Raw genomic sequence first — 18,555 nt, 5'->3', positions numbered from 1 at the left:
GGGGCAGTGGCCGACCGTAATGTAAAAAAAAAATCTCGATTATTTCGTGTTTTTTTGCGCGGAAACTGTTTCGGCAACACGTCTAACGAAGCGTGTGAAATGTCAGAGTTGAAAAATGAATGCTTCCCGGCGAAAACTTGCATACGAGTTTTTTTCAAAAAAGTTGTTTTTACCGTACTTAGATGGTTCAAATTTGGATTTTCGATATTTTTTTGATTCATAATGCTAGTCCGACGGTGCTTCGTGCACGCTACATCGTTTTTAAACCCGTCGAGTTTACGCTTCCGTCTTGAAAATACGTATATTTTGATTTTTATGTGAAAAACGGCAAAAAATGATCAGGGGCCGTGGCCGACCGTAATGTAAAAAAAAATTCTCGATTATTTCGTGTTTTTTTGCGCGGAAACTGTTTCGGCAACACGTCTAACGAAGCGTGTGAAATGTCAGAGTTGAAAAATGAATGCTTCCCGGCGAAAACTTGCATACGAGTTTTTTTCAAAAAAGTTGTTTTTACCGTACTTAGATAGTTCAAATTTGGATTTTCGATATTTTTTTGATTCATAATGCTAGTCCGACGGTGCTTCGTGCACGCTACATCGTTTTTAAACCCGTCGAGTTTACGCTTCCGTCTTGAAAATACGTATATTTAGATTTTAAGGTGAAAAACGGCAAAAAATGATCAGGGGCCGTGGCCGACCGTAATGTAAAAAAAAAATCTTGATTATTTCGTGTTTTTTTGCGCGGAAACTGTTTCGGCAACACGTCTAACGAAGCTTGTGAAATGTCAGAGTTGAAAAATGAATGCTTGACCGCGAAAACTCGCATACGAGTTTTTTTCAAAAAAGTGGTTTTTACCGTACTTAGATGGTTCAAATTTGGATTTTCGATATTTTTTTGATTCAGAATGCTAGTCCGACGGTGCTTCGTGCACGCTACATCGTTTTTAAACCCGTCGAGTTTACGCCTCCGTCTTGAAAATACGTACATTTAGATTTTTATGTGAAAAACGGCAAAAAATGATCAGGGGCCGTGGCCGACCGTAATGTAAAAAAAAAATCTCGATTATTTCGTGTTTTTTTGCGCGGAAACTGTTTCGGCAACACGTCTAACGAAGCGTGTGAAATGTCAGAGTTGAAAAATGAATGCTTCCCGGCGAAAACTTGCATACGAGTTTTTTTCAAAAAAGTTGTTTTTACCGTACTTAGATGGTTCAAATTTGGATTTTCGATATTTTTTTGATTCATAATGCTAGTCCGACGGTGCTTCGTGCACGCTACATCGTTTTTAAACCCGTCGAGTTTACGCTTCCGTCTTGAAAATACGTATATTTAGATTTTAAGGTGAAAAACGGCAAAAAATGATCAGGGGCCGTGGCCGACCGTAATGTAAAAAAAAAATCTTGATTATTTCGTGTTTTTTTGCGCGGAAACTGTTTCGGCAACACGTCTAACGAAGCGTGTGAAATGTCAGAGTTGAAAAATGAATGCTTCCCCGCGAAAACTCGCATACGAGTTTTTTTCAAAAAAGTGGTTTTTACCGTACTTAGATGGTTCAAATTTGGATTTTCGATATTTTTTTGATTCAGAATGCTAGTCCGACGGTGCTTCGTGCACGCTACATCGTTTTTAAACCCGTCGAGTTTACGCCTCCGTCTTGAAAATACGTACATTTAGATTTTTATGTGAAAAACGGCAAAAAATGATCAGGGGTCGTGGCCGACCGTAATGTAAAAAAAAAATCTCGATTATTTCGTGTTTTTTTGCCCGGAAACTGTTTCGGCAACACGTCTAACGAATGGTGTGAAATGTCAGAGTTGAAAAATGAATGCTTCCCCGCGAAAACTTGCATACGAGTTTTTTTCAAAAAAGTGGTTTTTACCGTACTTAGATGGTTCAAATTTGGATTTTCGATATTTTTTTGATTCAGAATGCTAGTCCGACGGTGCTTCGTGCACGCTACATCGTTTTTAAACCCGTCGAGTTTACGCCTCCGTCTTGAAAATACGTACATTTAGATTTTTATGTGAAAAACGGCAAAAAATGATCAGGGGCCGTGGCCGACCGTAATGTAAAAAAAAAATCTCGATTATTTCGTGTTTTTTTGCGCGGAAACTGTTTCGGCAACACGTCTAACGAAGCGTGTGAAATGTCAGAGTTGAAAAATGAATGCTTCCCGGCGAAAACTTGCATACGAATTTTTTTCAAAAAAGTGGTTTTTACCGTACTTAGATGGTTCAAATTTGGATTTTCGATATTTTTTTGATTCAGAATGCTAGTCCGACGGTGCTTCGTGCATGCTAAATCGTTTTTAAACCCGTCGAGTTTACGCTTCCGTCTTGAAAATACGTATATTTTGATTTTTATGTGAAAAACGGCAAAAAATGATCAGGGGCCGTGGCCGACCGTAATGTAAAAAAAAATCTCGATTATTTCGTGTTTTTTTGCGCGGAAACTGTTTCGGCAACACGTCTAACGAATCGTGTGAAATGTCAGAGTTGAAAAATGAATGCTTCCCCGCGAAAACTCTCATAAGAGTTTTTTTCAAAAAAGTGGTTTTTACCGTACTTAGATGGTTCAAATTTGGATTTTCGATATTTTTTTGATTCAGAATGCTAGTCCGACGGTGCTTCGTGCACGCTACATCGTTTTTAAACCCGTCGAGTTTACGCTTCCGTCTTGAAAATACTTTTATTTAGATTTTTAGGTGAAAAACGGTTTAAAATGTAATGTTTTATAGTCTGCGAGTCCATGTTTTTTTTTATCTATATCATACAAATTTCCATAAATCATTATAATTATCAATTTGTCAAATATCTTTATAATCGACGGTTACGAACATAATAACGACCTGTAACTGATCGTTTTAAAATTATTAAATATTATCTGTTTTGTTTTATTAACTAGTTTAACATTTACTGGATTAACTTGATATTTGTTTTACAAAAAATAAAACTAGTGTTTCACCCAAAAATATCTTAATTAGTTTTTTATTAGCTTAGAAAGGAATAAATTTTAGGATGTATATTAAATTGATTGATTGAACATGCTATATAATTCAGAAAAATTTACATAAAACTATTTCAGTCGACGTTTTTCTAAATTTCCAATTGTGATTAACGTGAAACTGTTTGGTTTTTATTAATATTGTTTATTTTTCTTAATCTTAAATAAAATATAATAATATTGAACGACACAACATTGAGCACAATCAGTTATTCATAACAAAATTAATTATACTATCGGAAATCAGTAGAGCAAATAATATTATGATAAAACAAAAAAATAATTATAGTTACGTTAATACTATGTGTATAATATAAAAAAGCGATAATAAAATAAATAAATAAATAATTTATATAGATATTATAATAATATAAACGTGTAATTAGCGGTATTCAATTACGAAGTCTTGGACGGGTTCCCAGGACAGCGTTACGCTGAAAATAATATTCTGTTATCATTTCTCATGATAATGTTGATATAAGGTGGTTGTGGTGGGGTGAGCAGTGGCGGCCGATGCGACGGGATCGGCCGAGAAACTCGTGCGTGTGTCCGGAACATGTTCGGACTTCAGAGTGCTTCGTCCCTCTGACCGGAATCGTGTTGCACGCCTCCGGACACGGCGGACGGCGACGAGGCCGCGGACGACATCATCGCGGGACCACCGCCACCGCCGCCGCCACCGCCTCCACCGCCGATGCCTCTGACGTGGGCCCTGTACGCGGCCAGTTGCGGGTACGGCATGACGTCCGGTTGCGCGATGCTTCGGGCGTATGGTCCACTGTTGTCGTAGCTGCCGAACGTGTCGGCGGCGCCGGGCGCGGCGTACTGATGCGAGTGCGTCATCACCGGCTGCTTGACGATCTCGTACGTCGTCTTGGACGAGCCGCCGTGGCCACCGCCGCTGAACAGCTTCTTGAACGCCACCAGAATGGCCAGCGTGAGCGCGATCTTGCTCACCAACAACGCCTTGCCGGCCAACAGCGCCAGGCCCTTGTACGCCATGGCTAGCAGACCGCCCTTGAGCATCATCAGGTACACCTGGCCGCCCTTGTCCTTTTTCTTCTTGCGGCCTGCGAATGAACGAAAACGGTGGAAAAACCATAAGTCAAACGAAAAGTGTTACCGAATGTATTTTTTTAATAAATGAACTATGAATAAAGAGGTTTAAAACAATTTATTTTTTGAAAAGTCGTTTAAGAGTCTGATAGTTCAATTAGATGGTGTATACGTTATTTAATTTAACTTGGTCATCTTAATGATTCATGTTTTTATAATATATTAATATTATTACGCGCCAATATTTTTAAATTTGATTTATACTATTAATAATTTGACGTATTTCAGTTTTTAAGTAATAATTTTAATATCTAACCTAGATTTCTAGATTTAATCAAATAAATAATATTGTTTAATTTATAAATTTTAATATTTTCCTAGAACTTGATCCGTTATGCAAACGTAATAAGTTAGGTAAGTTAAGGGTTCGGGTTCGTTAATAAATTGTGATACTCAACGCAGCAGTAAAATTTCAGTGGCTGGCCGTAGTCCAACGTATAACCGAAATGTTCAGTGATGAATGAATAATAAAAATAAAAAGATACGAAATATGATTAGGTTGTAATCAACCTACTAAGATAACAGGTAAAAAACTATAGAATGATACGAGTAGTTATATTTCTGGTGTTATATTTTGTACATTAAAGTTTGAAGGAAATATTAATGAGTAGGATCTTACACCACGTGCAATTTATAATGTGATTGAAATATTTACGTCGATCATAGAATTAGGATATTTAAGACATATCACATACCCAAAAAACAGGACACTAGTCCCAAATCTGCTAAATCATAAAAATCTTACATTAATTTACTGTTATTATTACTACATTAAAATTGCAATTTATAATAAAATTCATATTTTACCAATCGGATATCAATTATACTATGTACTTGACACTTGTGGTTTTAATAGCTTAATAAAATATTATCATTTGTTATATTTTGTGTCTTGCAATATTTTTTGACACACGATCTAGACCTTGTCAAAAGTGTAGTGTATGCTAAATATTACATTACCAGTTAAGTACACACCATCATCGAGGTCCCTGCTTTCTTCGAACATCTGTGGCATGGACAGCTGAAGCGATCTTGACCTGGCGAATCTGGACAGTTTTTCATACAACATCGAGTCCACATGTTTACCGAAATCCGCTGAATTCTCGGGTATCACATTTTCAGCCACTTCACTATTGTCTACCTCCAACGATCTGCCGTTATTTTCAGATTTTTTCACCAGAGATATACCTAAAATAATAAAACAGTATTATTATAAGTGATTTCAATGTCGTTCTCGCAAAATACACTAAATGGCGTAAATAGGTAGGTATGATAATTTCTATGAAATTAAATCGCATTATAAAAGTACAATCAAACTCGATGTCCACATTAGCAAACACGTTATATATTTGAATAAAAGTGAAAACATAGATGTCTAAACATGCGTGAAATTGAACAACGTTAACTGTTAAAATTCATCGAAAAAGAAAATATACATGCATCTGGCATTTAAACGTATTTTTGTTTTTAAATTGAAAACAATTATTTGTGTACAGTTCTTAAACTAAACGCATTGCCTTAGTACATAAAAATAATGAAACAAACTACAAACATAAGCGCCATGCTGGACACTGTCGTACGTGTACAAAATCTAAAATAATTAATTATACTTATACACTACCTACGCAATGCTATTATAATCCGAACGAAAATCGTTTCGACCGTATATAATATGGTTTTGTATAATATGTCTTGATCGTTGACAACTTTACGATCAATAACATACCGCAGGTTGTAAAAACCACGTTCGACCATATTTTACTAACCATTTTTTTGGATATAATAATAAATTATTGTAAAAATAATGTTCGGACAATTACACGTTACCGTCAGTTATTTGAATGTTTTCCATATGAATGGCTCTGTCCAACATCCGGAGTGCCCTGCTCTTCAGGCATACGACCATTTCTGGTTGGTCCGAACACTGTCTGTACGCATTAAACATCATCCGGAAACCGGAGACTTCGGAAGTTGAGGATGGCGGAACTTCCGAACTGGCCGTGCACATTGCGCAGCCCAAGACTGTTAACCTGTATATGGACAAAAATAATAGCGACCGGTGTTAAAAATAATGTTTAAGACACATATATTAATGCAAATAAATATTTAATAAATTTAAACCAATAAACCTGAATCATAATATGGTAAGTTGAATTCAACAGATTTTACTTAAAAAAAATTGTATTCAATATTTCTACGGACATAACGAACGTTTTTTTTCTCCGTAATTTATTTCCTACGTTTTTTAGCGTGATTTCGATATTATAATACAACTATTATACAGACGTACCGTACATTTATCTGCGATTAAACGTGTAAATTCCATTCATTTGTAAAATTATATTCGTAAAATAATACATAATAAAAATATGATGATGCAAAAAATCTAACTGACCTACATGGGATTTCAAAAACTGAAATATTGTATAAATGGAATTTGTGCAATTCATGTGTGTCAGATTAAAAAAAACCGTCAGTGTTTTTTTCTTTTTAATCAAAGCGAATAGCGTGTTTATACGCTTTTTATTATTGTATATAAGACTCACTTCAAATTTCAAGCTGAGATATTTGAATTTTACGTTTTAGTTATGGAGATAAATATATATATATATATATATATGCATATATATCTATATATAATATTAATTCAAATTCAATAAACATAATTGTCGAATAATAAACAATCACATAACAAAAAATTCAACTGTATTTTGTCTATGGTGAGAATTGAGTAGGTATTTAAAAGAAATCAAGTCTCTATAGCTCACAGATTATAACTGTTATACAACTTCTCATAAATTCATATAAATAGTAAGTAAATTAATATTAAAATTATTAAAATAATATAATTTAAACGTTTCTCAGAAAATGAACTCATCAAAAAAAAAAAATTATTATTTAACCAAATATATGCATTTATTATAATTGTTGAATTAAGATTGAGATTATTAGACACAATATTTTGAGTGACCAAATATTTGAATTGGAGATACAAAAGTCTCCAAGTAAAATTTTTTTAAAACCAAGTATAAAAACGTTAATTTTTACTTTGTACATTAATTTTATTTTTTTAACAGTATTGTAAGTGGCGTCATGATAAATATAATTTTATAATTTACAGTTAACTTAATATCATCATTTTACCCGTAGTCAAAAACGTAGTATATCATAGTATTTATCCGGGTATCTACTAATAAATTCACTTTTTTGATTAATTAAAAAAAACTATTTAATTGATACAATAAACTTTGACATTATATTATTATTATTATTATTATTATGATAGTTGACTACTATGATGATCTAAGTATTATAATCCTTTCGATAAATAAAAAAAGTTGGACACAATAAAAATCCTAAACTATGCATAAATGTGCATTCACTTTTCTCAACAATGCCTGCAGTATTACAGATTTTCACGGAAAATAAATCATTTACATGACAGTGAATTTTTTCCATGTAGATATTAAAATGCGACTCGCGTAACTATCGACGGGTATTGGAATTAGAAAGTGTTAATTTATTATTATAAATACGGGACAGGCACATGGGCATTTCGGAATCGCATCGATTGACGTTTAGGGAAATTTTTTCCGGACATCGCGAGAACGCGGTTGCTTCGATCGTATTCTATCGCGAGTATCGCAAAATCAAAGCGCCCGTGTCTGCACTTCGTGTCCGAAACGGCAGTGAAAACATCGTTTAATTATTGTTATATTTAAACGTCACGTTATATGTGTCATCCCTAATGATGTTTATTTGCATGTGCCCGAGGTCGCTCATTATTATATTATAGCATGTACATACGACACGACGAAAATCCGTAATTATTATGAAAACAATGTTAATCGCTTTCGGGTTTAAACACCGAATCGCCAAAATATTGTGTTTACATGGTCTAATTTGCTTAGTCGACTTTTACCGCGAGTACGCGCGCAAACTCCGATGTGTCTCTGCTGCGTGCACGACGCATGAGTGTATAAGTAGGTAGACGGGCGGAACGAGTCGTATTATAATAATATATCATAATAGCAGAAATAATAATAACGACGGGAATAATAATGATAATAATAACGACAACGACGACGACAATAATGACGATAATAATAACGACAACGAAGACGACAACGACGACGACGACGACGACGACAATAACGGCCTGGCGTAGGTATATACGGTTAATTTTGCCACGGTACGGGTACGCGCTTTTTGGGTGACGAGGCAAAGTTATTGTTTATTTCCCGCCTTTTGTCTCCGGTATTAATTAATCGACGCTTTTATTTAAATCGTCATTATGCCTCACGCCACGTGAACCGCGGAGTCCGTGTGCAGACATTCCGATAGGGACGACGAGACAAACCTCAACAGTTCACTAGGCCAATACCCCGGCGGCGAAAACCAATCGAGAAGCCGCGCGTGTCTCTTATTAGGTTTTCTGGCGAAAAATTGTAGCGAACACACTCGCGCTATCCAAAAGCGCATGCAACACAGTGTATGATAACGCACACAAAAACGTGTACCGAAAATTAGAAAACATTATCGATAACAACGGCGCTCTCGTCTGCGATATAATACTGTGGCCTACAAGTATAGACGACGGACGTTTCTCGACAGCACTCGACGGTGGCGTAATGAATTTCACTAGCGATCATCAGACGGCCAAGACGAGTACATGTCTAATGAATTTGTCTCACATATTTCGCTACAGTTTATAATATAGACAATATATAGGTATGCGTACGTACACTCGAAACAGTGTGTTCGGTTTGAAACTAGACAATACGCGATAACATCGTGTCGGACTTCCTGTTTTTTTTTTTTTTTTTTTTTTTTACTATTCCTACTCATTATTATTTTTTACTAAGAATTTATAATATGTACAAGAGTTGTCCATTAACAAAAAAATCTCTGCGGATGACCTAATTTAAAATATATGCACAGTATGATTAATGTATTCGATTTGTAAAGACATCGTCGTATAATGTAATATATATCATTCCCGCGGATTTGAGGAATTTGTTTATTGCGCACACGCGCTGTTCGTCGTTTGCGCATCGATAACACCGTAACGTACGGTTTAAATCGAACGAAATACGTACAATATTGTTTAGTGTATCGTGCATGAAAGAAATATACTTTTCAAACAAATATGTGTGTAACGAGTATACACATTCTTTGTACATAATTGAAAATAAAGAAAATTAATAAAAATAAACAAATTGTTATTAGCATCTTAACAATATATCGTTTCAATCAAATATGTGACTAGAAATTATTACAAAAGATATTTAATAATATGTATAATCAATAATTTGAGTATACCTACTAATTACTATACCATGTAAAAATAAATAAATATACTATTATCGTAGTATTAAGTTATTTCCTTGAAAAATAAAACTAAAAATGATTTAAATAATATTATCCAGGATAAAAAAAACATATATATATATAACTAAGTTAGTAGTTTTTATTTAATAAGATTTGATTGTGTCCCTTATAATCCTTATAATGTACAATTAATGTATAATAACTTATATGAAATTATTTTATGCGAAAGTTACGTATACAACATTAAATTATAGTTCTAATAAATAACATAGGTACTATGGAAATCAAATAAAACAAAATAAATATGTACACGTCTTCCTATATTCAATAAATGTGTAAAAAAAATATCGGTAGGTATGTATATATTATCTTTAAAAAGATAAATAATATATATATATAAATGTTTATACTTCTAATTTAATTTTTTTACAACAATTTTTTAAGTGTATATCCAAAATGTCTTAAAAACAAAATAAAACAAAATATAGTTGGAAAAAATTAAAGGGATGTAGTTATTTTAATCAAGCTAGGTATATATATATATATACAAGAATATTGCATTATGACATAAATGTTTGAGTACAATGTATTTGTTTAAATAATGTTTATATATTAATATATATATAAGCTATTATTTTATTTTATTTACATTACAATAATTAAAATTGGCTTTTTTATGTAAACACTTGAATTAATTAATTATGAAATAGCTCCTCTTTTAAAATAATTGTTAAAATTACATGGTCAAAAAGAATCTGATATCTTTTGAACAATATTTTATTGTGACAAAACTATCTTAGGTACTAAAATTTACCACATTCTAGAACACTATTTTCATTTATAAAATAAAATATATTAATTTAATTATTCAAATATGACACTAACTATTAAATTATTTTTTAAAGTTTAGAACAATTGAACAATTCAAAGTAACGTAATTGTCTAGGTCTAGTATTTTTGTTCAATTCTAACATCTCTAATCTAATATAAAGTTATTCGTAATATATTATTAACACATTAAATATTTAACTTATATGGTTTAATGAACAGTTTTTATAATATTTATTAAATAGTAAATGTAAATTTAAATAAAAACGCTTATAATTAGCACTTAAAAATATTCGACCTAACACTGTAGATGATTTTAGACAGTTTAACGGCCTTAATAAGTTGAAGTTGTTTACAGATCCTCAGATCCTATAAACACTATATTAAAATAAATCTGAATAAATTATATTTTTGGTGTTTTGCGTAGCGTTCTTATCACATGTATCCTTATAAAGTTTTTATAATAATAATTTAGTGGTTAATTATAATAACTATAACTTTCAAGTGTCTAAAATAACTTAGTCAACGAGAAAAAACTAAAAAGATACACGTTTTAATATATCGAAAAAACACCTGGTATTGTTGTTTCACATATTATCTCTTAAACTTATATTTATATTGTTTTACGATATCCCAATCTTTAAACTTTACATTAAATTAAATGCGAGGGCATAATATATACGAATACGTAACTTGTGATATGGCATCTATTATAAACTTAACGATGTACTAAGTATAAAATATGTTTTTAAAATCAACTCGTAATTTTAAATGTATAGTTTTTAAAAATTCTTAAATTATAAGTTCACTGTTACGAAAATCTAATTTTTGAACTTAACAAACACATTTTAAAAAATAAGACGCTTGCCGGCCTCGGAGTTATAAGTCGTAACGCGTTTCTATGATGCATAGTATAGCCATACCTAAATAATATCTACATAATAAAAGTATTGTAATGATTTACCATAGCAGTGACGTATCCATGTCTGCGGACGGAAACGACGGTGTTTTCCTATTATAATTGATCCAAAAATACAATAACCGCGGCGGTTGGTCGGTATCGACTGAACGACGGTCCGCCGGCGGTGGCTCGTTTTATTCGACCGGAATCGACGTCGTCCGCTATGATCATCGTCCAGCGGGGAGGGGTCGGGACGTGACGGGATGAGGGGAAATCGGACGGAACGCGGGTAGATAAGTGCGATGAGTCGGCCGCTACTGTAGTGGAAAGGCGCGTGAACTTGTAGGTTCATATGGGCGGGTGAGTGCCAATGGTATATGCGACGGATGGGGAAGGTTGTAACAGAGCGTAAAACATAATGAAAAGCGTTCTACTTGATCCGTAGGTTTCCCCGACGACGGAACGTTATTACACGGGTTCCGTCTGCCCGGGCGGCCTTGTGCAACGAGGGTAGGGGAGATCGCACAGAGGTGTGCGACGAAAATCTTTCACGAAAACGACGACATCGCCGCCGTACACATATTATTATATTACTATTGTATACCCACTGTTGTACACGCACGTCTAATATTATGTCATTATCGTTGTAATTATAAATATAATACAATATATTATACATGCTCATGTGCCTATACACGTGTACGATGATTGGTATAGGTACATCGCGTGGTGTGTACGGTTAGAAGAGTGTGCTTTTTTTTTATAAATATTATTATTTTCTTTTCTTTTGTCATCGGCTGACTGATCTCAAATAACTTCCGATCTGGTCATCGGTACTTCTTAATCGCTCGCTTTACCGTCATTGAAGTTTTCAGGCTGTACAAAACAATATATGATTCGACCAATAGCTCGACCGTTGAATAGATTATACACCACAGCTGTATAAAACTAGACCATAATGATAAAATAAAATGGTCAACTGTATATTATAAATAAAAATTTTAATGTTTTATATAAAATCTATCTTATATTTTAGGCTAAATCGATCCATATTATTGTCTTTAAGTATTCATTCTGAATTTCGATAGTTAATTTTTACCTGTAGTATAAAGAACTGTGTAGAATTTTTTGAATTATGTTGTTTTAGTATATTTATGTTTGATAAAATATATATAAAATGTATACTACGTTTTTGGTCAAAATGCATACTTTTTGAACATAATCGATATTTCGCATAATGTGTGACACACTATGACGAGTAAACATTATCGTTTAAACAACTCGTTATTATTAGATATATACTGTACATAGTATTAGTGTATATTATGTGAGTATTATACTGTGCATATTTGAATAATTTTGGAAAATACATAATATGTATTTTTCATCACAACATTTAATTTAAAAACTAGCAAGTAAAATATGCCATTTGATAATTTTTTTAAAGTAAATATTATACACATGTATGGTAAGTCTACAATTCATTTGTGAATTCATCAGTCATTTATTAATAATTATTATTAATGTATTATAATAACAATAATATTTAGTATTTGTTAAACATTTAATTTATAAGAAAATATCACTGCTCTTTAATATTGAACATATTGTGATGTGTATTTACTATTTTACTTACTTACATGTAAATTGTATATACATAGAGAATGATACTCTTATCTGATCTACCAATTACATAACTCTTACTTATATTTACTTAAATATAAATTACAAACACGACCTCATACTGGTTATAATGGATCCTACGATTTTTTTTAATATAACTTCTTTAAAAAATCGTAGAAGATATTTTAATTTATGTAGCCTCATATTAAAGAAACTTAATTTCAAAATAAACCCAAAAAACACCAGAAACAATAAGTTATTTTTATTAAAAACCATACATTTAAATTATTCAATAAATTCACAAGCAAATATGTTAATGTAATTAGGTAATTCTGCCAATCTAGGTATATTTTATTGTAGTGTTATTGAAGTGTAATGATATTAAACAAATTTGTGATTTGACTATTTAATCGTATAATCTTACCAGTTTATAAATGTTCGTTTTAATAATTATTTTTATTGTTATCCATACATATTTTTTGAAAATAAAATATTTTTCCTTAAATAAATAAATATAAATATTATAAACACGATAAAATGGAATCAAATATGATCATAATAATAATACATTAAGTGATATAAATTATATTTCTGTAATTGTTTTTTTTTTTTCAGATAGATAGAAGTTTTAATGGAAATTGAATGGCATTTCGGTTTCAAAACAGTATTAAAACATTTTAAGATCTTCGTAAATAAACGTGCGTTAATTAAAAATAATAATGATGTATAGACATTGTAATTTGTTCGGTATACGAGAACCGTAGAAATTACTCAGTGTACCTTAACATAATTGCATATACCTAGTTTAAAATGAAAACTGAAAGCGTTAGTTTTTTACCCCGAAAAACTCTCCAACCTATGGAACATCATAGAAGACAAGCCACGCACGTACACATTGTCTAAGACGTCCGGAATTTGTTTAATGGCTAGAGTTTTTGGCGTGAGCAACAATGGCATGCAAAGTCAATAAACGGGCCGTTATTATTCGTTATTATGAAAAGTGTTTAAGCATTGTTACAAAAGTGTGTCGAGATGATACTGATTACCGTTGATTAAATACCTCTGGGCTTTAATATTCCAACAGCAGTGTCTATAACAATAAATATGCGAAAAAACACGTACAAGCCCGGAGTGGTGCTGTACCTAAATATTATGAAGGTATACCTATCCGGGAATATCTACGGGATTAATGTAGATCAAAGATCAACATAGTTGTTTGATTTTCCTGCAGTGTTTTACTGAATATAATCGACGATAGTCGTATACATATAATATTGCATACGTATATATTGGATTGGTTCAGTGTAACTTATTTACTTCAAAAATAATAATTATCGTCTTAGAAAAATCGTATACAAACCATTACTATCATTGTGTATTGTATTTGTGTATATTAAATAATATTTTAATGAAAAAATATCAAATGCATAGAATATACTTCATAAAATATATGATTCCTACACGATGATTAACGTATATTATTTATTAATATACATCATTTTTAAAAATAAGAAAAATATTTCAATATATAGAACTGAACTTTGGTCTAGATATGGTATCCACTATCAATTAGTATGTATTTATAACATGTTCGCTTATTTTTCCAACATTTTATTATACAGTTTTGTAAGACAATGCACTAGTTATACGCTCAAATGCAATCACTACTCGAGTTTTAAGTATAATTTGTGTCCAATATGTATGTCGTCTAAGTAGAACAATCGTTTAGCGCAGCCGTAAGACAAATATGATAATTATTAACGTGAAAAATATTATTATAAGCATTACAATTGGTTGAAACATTTACGGTCAATTCTTGTCGTAATAATACGTATTTGCAATTGAACTGCATGTATTTATATATAATATGTATATTGACATGGCAATATAAAAAGCGTATGCAATTGAAGACAACTGGCCAGTTTAGGTAAGTCAATTGAAAGCTGACAACATGCAATTCGAAATAAATATTTGTCTTCTGTCGGTATTGTCGATTATTGCCCAGATATCCGACTCAAGTCAGTCTGCCACAAATGGTTTACAGGCCACGGACTTAGATCAACCAGTATTAAAAGATGGTTTGACAACTGTGAACGATACTGATTCAACGAACGGAAGGATTTCAAAAGTTTTGAAGTGTTTTATGAATTTGTCGGACAAAGGCAACGAGGCTACAAGGAACGAATGTCATGACGCCTTTTCGTCGATTTGGATTTCAGCACGACACATGCTACTTGGATATGACAATGAAATTGGAGGTATTCATACAACTGGTAAAATTTTATTCTCCTCGATACCTCCAACCAAAAAATACTATTTTTTATTATTTTTTGTCTCGATTCCGATGTTTTATGATGATGGTTACAATTATTAACAATTATATGACTAATATCGAACTCCTTACTTTAAACTATATATAATTTTCATACATAATATATTAATTATTAGTATAGTATGTATGAAATCCATATTTAAAAACAAATCTGAAAATAATCAGTTATAAATATGAATACATTTATTTTTTTTTAAATATATTGAGAATTGATCTTCAAGATTGACATAAAATTACAATTTGTATCGAGTATTGATCACTTTCATTATGTTTACCCATAATCACACGAATTCTAATATTTTAGTATATTGGAGTGGTTGTGTCAGATTATTATAAAATATTATAATATCGTACAATATCAGAATTTAATTTTGACCAAATTTTGATACTCGTATAAAATTTGTTCTTTTTTTCTCCAAAAATCTCGTCTTAATTTTTATATTATTTCTTAAATTTTCAGAAAGTAAAAAATCGAAGAAAAAGCAATGGGATATACAGACTTTAATGCTCGGTGCAGGAGTGAAGCTGATTTTGTTCTTACCAGTTTTAGCAGTTCTAACGGGAAAAGCCATTTCGCTAAGTTTGACATCACTGTTGATCACGTCTTTGGGTTTCCTCTACAGAAACCAATTGGACTCGTTTGCCAGACGCAGCAATTCCGTATGATATATATTTTATACCTATTTAAATATATTGATTCATTCAATAAAAGGGTTCTGTTGAATATTGATTTTAAGTACAACTAACACTACAGTACTACACTATAGTATATTGTAATGTTAACCCCGTGGGGTAAACATTATGACATAATTATTTATTATATGTATAAAATTATAAATATAATAAAATAATAATGTAATCTAATGTGAAAATTGAAAATGTATTAATCTTATATTAAGACATTTTATCCAATTAAATAAGGATTAATTTAATTTTTCAACAGACAAATGCATCAATTTGAATATAACCTATACAGTTAGATATTTTCCTGATATCTTTTGGTATCTATTGATTAATTTAATTCATATCATTTATTTTTAAATTAACCATAGTCTACTTCTTAGTGTCATATTGTAACGTGTATTATACCTATAAAATATAGTATTAACATTGCACAGAAAATATTTAAATGCAAACAAATAATATTATTATTACTATTTTAGTTTATGTTATTTGTATAGATTATAGTTATAGCAGTTGTACTGTGAAAATTAATTTTGCGTTCGACTATTGTGTAATTACTTATTGATGAAAATTTAAAAATAAAAACCTATAGCAATAAAAATAAGTAATTACTAGTTACATAAATAATTGGTTTTAATATTCTGTTATAATCATACTTAAATGTATAAGTTATTATTTTTAAACTGTACAATTTGTATTTAATTTTAGATACTAAATTTATTTTAATTATTTATCATAATACATAGTTTATATCATATGAACGAGTTTAAAGATGAATAATATAATGAATGAAATAATTTTAATTTATAACATTAATATTTTGTACACTCACAAATTAGAAAAAAAATGTCAATTAATTATTTATGTGAACAATACTACAATATCATGTATATTATGAATAAAACCAGACTATAGTTAAATAAACTTGAATAATTGCATGATAACCGCTGTTTTCTATGTTTAACAGTTTAACGCATAAACTGCTAGTTTTTTTTAAATATTATGTTGTATCACTGTTTATAACTTACCTATAATATTATGATATTATATTAATATGTATGTTTTATGTGAAACTGTTTAACAATCTACGCTGATCATCGTACAACAATATATTTTGACTCAAAATCTGTAGAGTGCAGGCTTAACAAAGATATTTTGATTTATAGTTTCATATTCCGCAAAAGAGAAACGCCGATTCTAAGATCAACGTTTTGACGTGTCATGGTCATAATGACAGCTTGATTTTACACTGGATATGTGCATAAAATCGTTTATTATTCGAATAAATTTCACACGTTTAAAGTCATTTATGTCGCTTTTATTCAAAAACTGTTTTTTTTTTTTTTTTAAATAGATGAAAATCACCCGGTTGGAATACCTAATTATTTTGTCCACATTAAATTACATATTCCGTTAGCAAAAATGTCTTTATTAAACAATAATAAATCTATAACACACATCGCCATAAATTGTTTAGGTTTATACGAAACATCAGCTGTCCAACTATAACATAAATAAACTATTTTAACTTTTTTTTTTCTACGCAACGTGAATTTACTCAGATGGTACCACCTACTAATAATGAGAATTTCAACAATATCAAAACACTGATCTGCATGTGTGTCGGATTCAAAAATCTAGGTGAGAGGGCGAGATATGGGCAATATTATAATAGTATGTAAGTATACAACAATAATTATTACTTTTCCTTAAGCCAGACATGTGTACCAGATGATATAAAACGGTAGCATACAAGACTATACAACACGGGCCGCGTATATAATAATGTGATACATAGAGGTATTACAGTGCACTGTTTAGGGAAAAATCAAATCCTCATAATAATATGTAGCTATGCGTATTATTATAGTGTTTAACGCGTGATAAGAAACGCGGGTATTGTATAAACACTAACTCTCATACACCAATGAATGCCATTTTCGACGATCATTGTTTAGATGAAGTAAAAAATAATATAATGCTCGAGACACATATTTAATACTATTTGGATACTTGACGTTGTACATTCAATCGTATACAGTCAGTATTATTATTATTATTATTATAAGTTTCTTATTTTCCTAGAACCATATCCGACCATATCTTGTGATACTGTGGATATTTTTTATTTATTGGACATTTTTTAACATTTTAAACTACCAAACATAAATTAATAAAAATTAAATTAAATTCCTAAATAATTATTATTGATTGCGCACCGTATTATTAGTTTATACCAATAACACCTTACCAGTACATATAAAAATATAATTATAATGTACCAAATCAATATTTCACTTTTTCCTGCTAAAGTATACTATAATCTAGATTATGTAACTAATAAATAAGTATAATATTACTTTCATCACATCACAGTAGCAGTTATACAGTCATAATTAAATTTAATATAATTTTATATAATATGTACATTTTAGGTAATATATACTGTATTTCATCGTCGTAATTATACGCTATAATCATAATAATAATAATGTGTATTAAGATCATATTCAAAAATATTTTATTACGATAAACTTATACCATTAAATAAGTTAACTGGCGCAGTGTTAAGATCGATTTTAATAGAAAGTCATAAAAAAAAACCTAATCGGGGAGTTGCTTGAAGAGCTCAATCCACCTTCCCCTAACCTATTTAATATTAATTGTTTGGGTAATTAAAATATTTGTAATGTAATAAATAACAGTAGTAAATATTAAATGTATTTTATTTTATTTTT

General features: G+C 30.9%; 2 protein-coding genes across 3 annotated transcripts; one reads left to right on the top strand and one right to left on the bottom strand.

Annotated features, from left to right (window-relative positions):
- Positions 1-3,193: 3,193 nt before the first annotated feature.
- LOC113555228 lies at positions 3,194-11,341 on the bottom strand. 2 transcript variants are annotated; one of them, XM_026959613.1, is made up of 4 exons: positions 11,242-11,341; positions 5,946-6,148; positions 5,094-5,306; positions 3,194-4,072 (listed from the first exon to the last, which is right to left on the bottom strand). In XM_026959613.1, exons 1-4 carry the CDS (start codon positions 11,259-11,261, stop codon positions 3,570-3,572), a joined length of 939 nt encoding a protein of 312 aa, XP_026815414.1. In that variant the 5' UTR covers positions 11,262-11,341; the 3' UTR covers positions 3,194-3,569. The 2 variants fall into 2 exon arrangements, with proteins under 2 accessions (XP_026815414.1, XP_026815413.1); XM_026959612.1 differs by having other exon boundaries at positions 5,079-5,306; positions 11,242-11,261.
- Positions 11,342-14,744: 3,403 nt separating this feature from the next.
- LOC113555231 lies at positions 14,745-15,858 on the top strand. Its single transcript, XM_026959617.1, has 2 exons — positions 14,745-15,059; positions 15,594-15,858. Exons 1-2 carry the CDS (start codon positions 14,753-14,755, stop codon positions 15,797-15,799), a joined length of 513 nt encoding a protein of 170 aa, XP_026815418.1. The 5' UTR covers positions 14,745-14,752; the 3' UTR covers positions 15,800-15,858.
- Positions 15,859-18,555: the final 2,697 nt, after the last annotated feature.

This window comes from Rhopalosiphum maidis, chromosome 2 (assembly GCF_003676215.2).
Source record: "Rhopalosiphum maidis isolate BTI-1 chromosome 2, ASM367621v3, whole genome shotgun sequence".
NCBI classification, from domain to species: Eukaryota; Metazoa; Arthropoda; class Insecta; order Hemiptera; family Aphididae; genus Rhopalosiphum; species Rhopalosiphum maidis.
The sequence above is the reverse complement of the archived record's forward strand: the minus strand, read 5'-3'. Positions and strand labels throughout refer to the sequence as shown.

What these genes read in the sequence shown, in the direction of transcription:
- LOC113555231 (XM_026959617.1), top strand. Translation starts at nt 14,753, where the DNA reads ATGCAATTCGAAATAAATATTTGTCTTCTGTCGGTATTGTCGATTATT. An exon ending in ATATGACAATGAAATTGGAG is followed by an intron (nt 15,060 to 15,593) that starts GTATTCATACAA and finishes TTAAATTTTCAG; the next exon opens with AAAGTAAAAAATCGAAGAAA.
- LOC113555228 (XM_026959612.1), bottom strand. Translation starts at nt 11,261, where the DNA reads ATGGATACGTCACTGCTATG. An exon ending in AAACATTCAAATAACTGACG is followed by an intron (nt 5,307 to 5,945) that starts GTAACGTGTAAT and finishes TTATTATTTTAG; the next exon opens with GTATATCTCTGGTGAAAAAA. An exon ending in TGATGGTGTGTACTTAACTG is followed by an intron (nt 4,073 to 5,078) that starts GTAATGTAATAT and finishes GTTCATTCGCAG; the next exon opens with GCCGCAAGAAGAAAAAGGAC.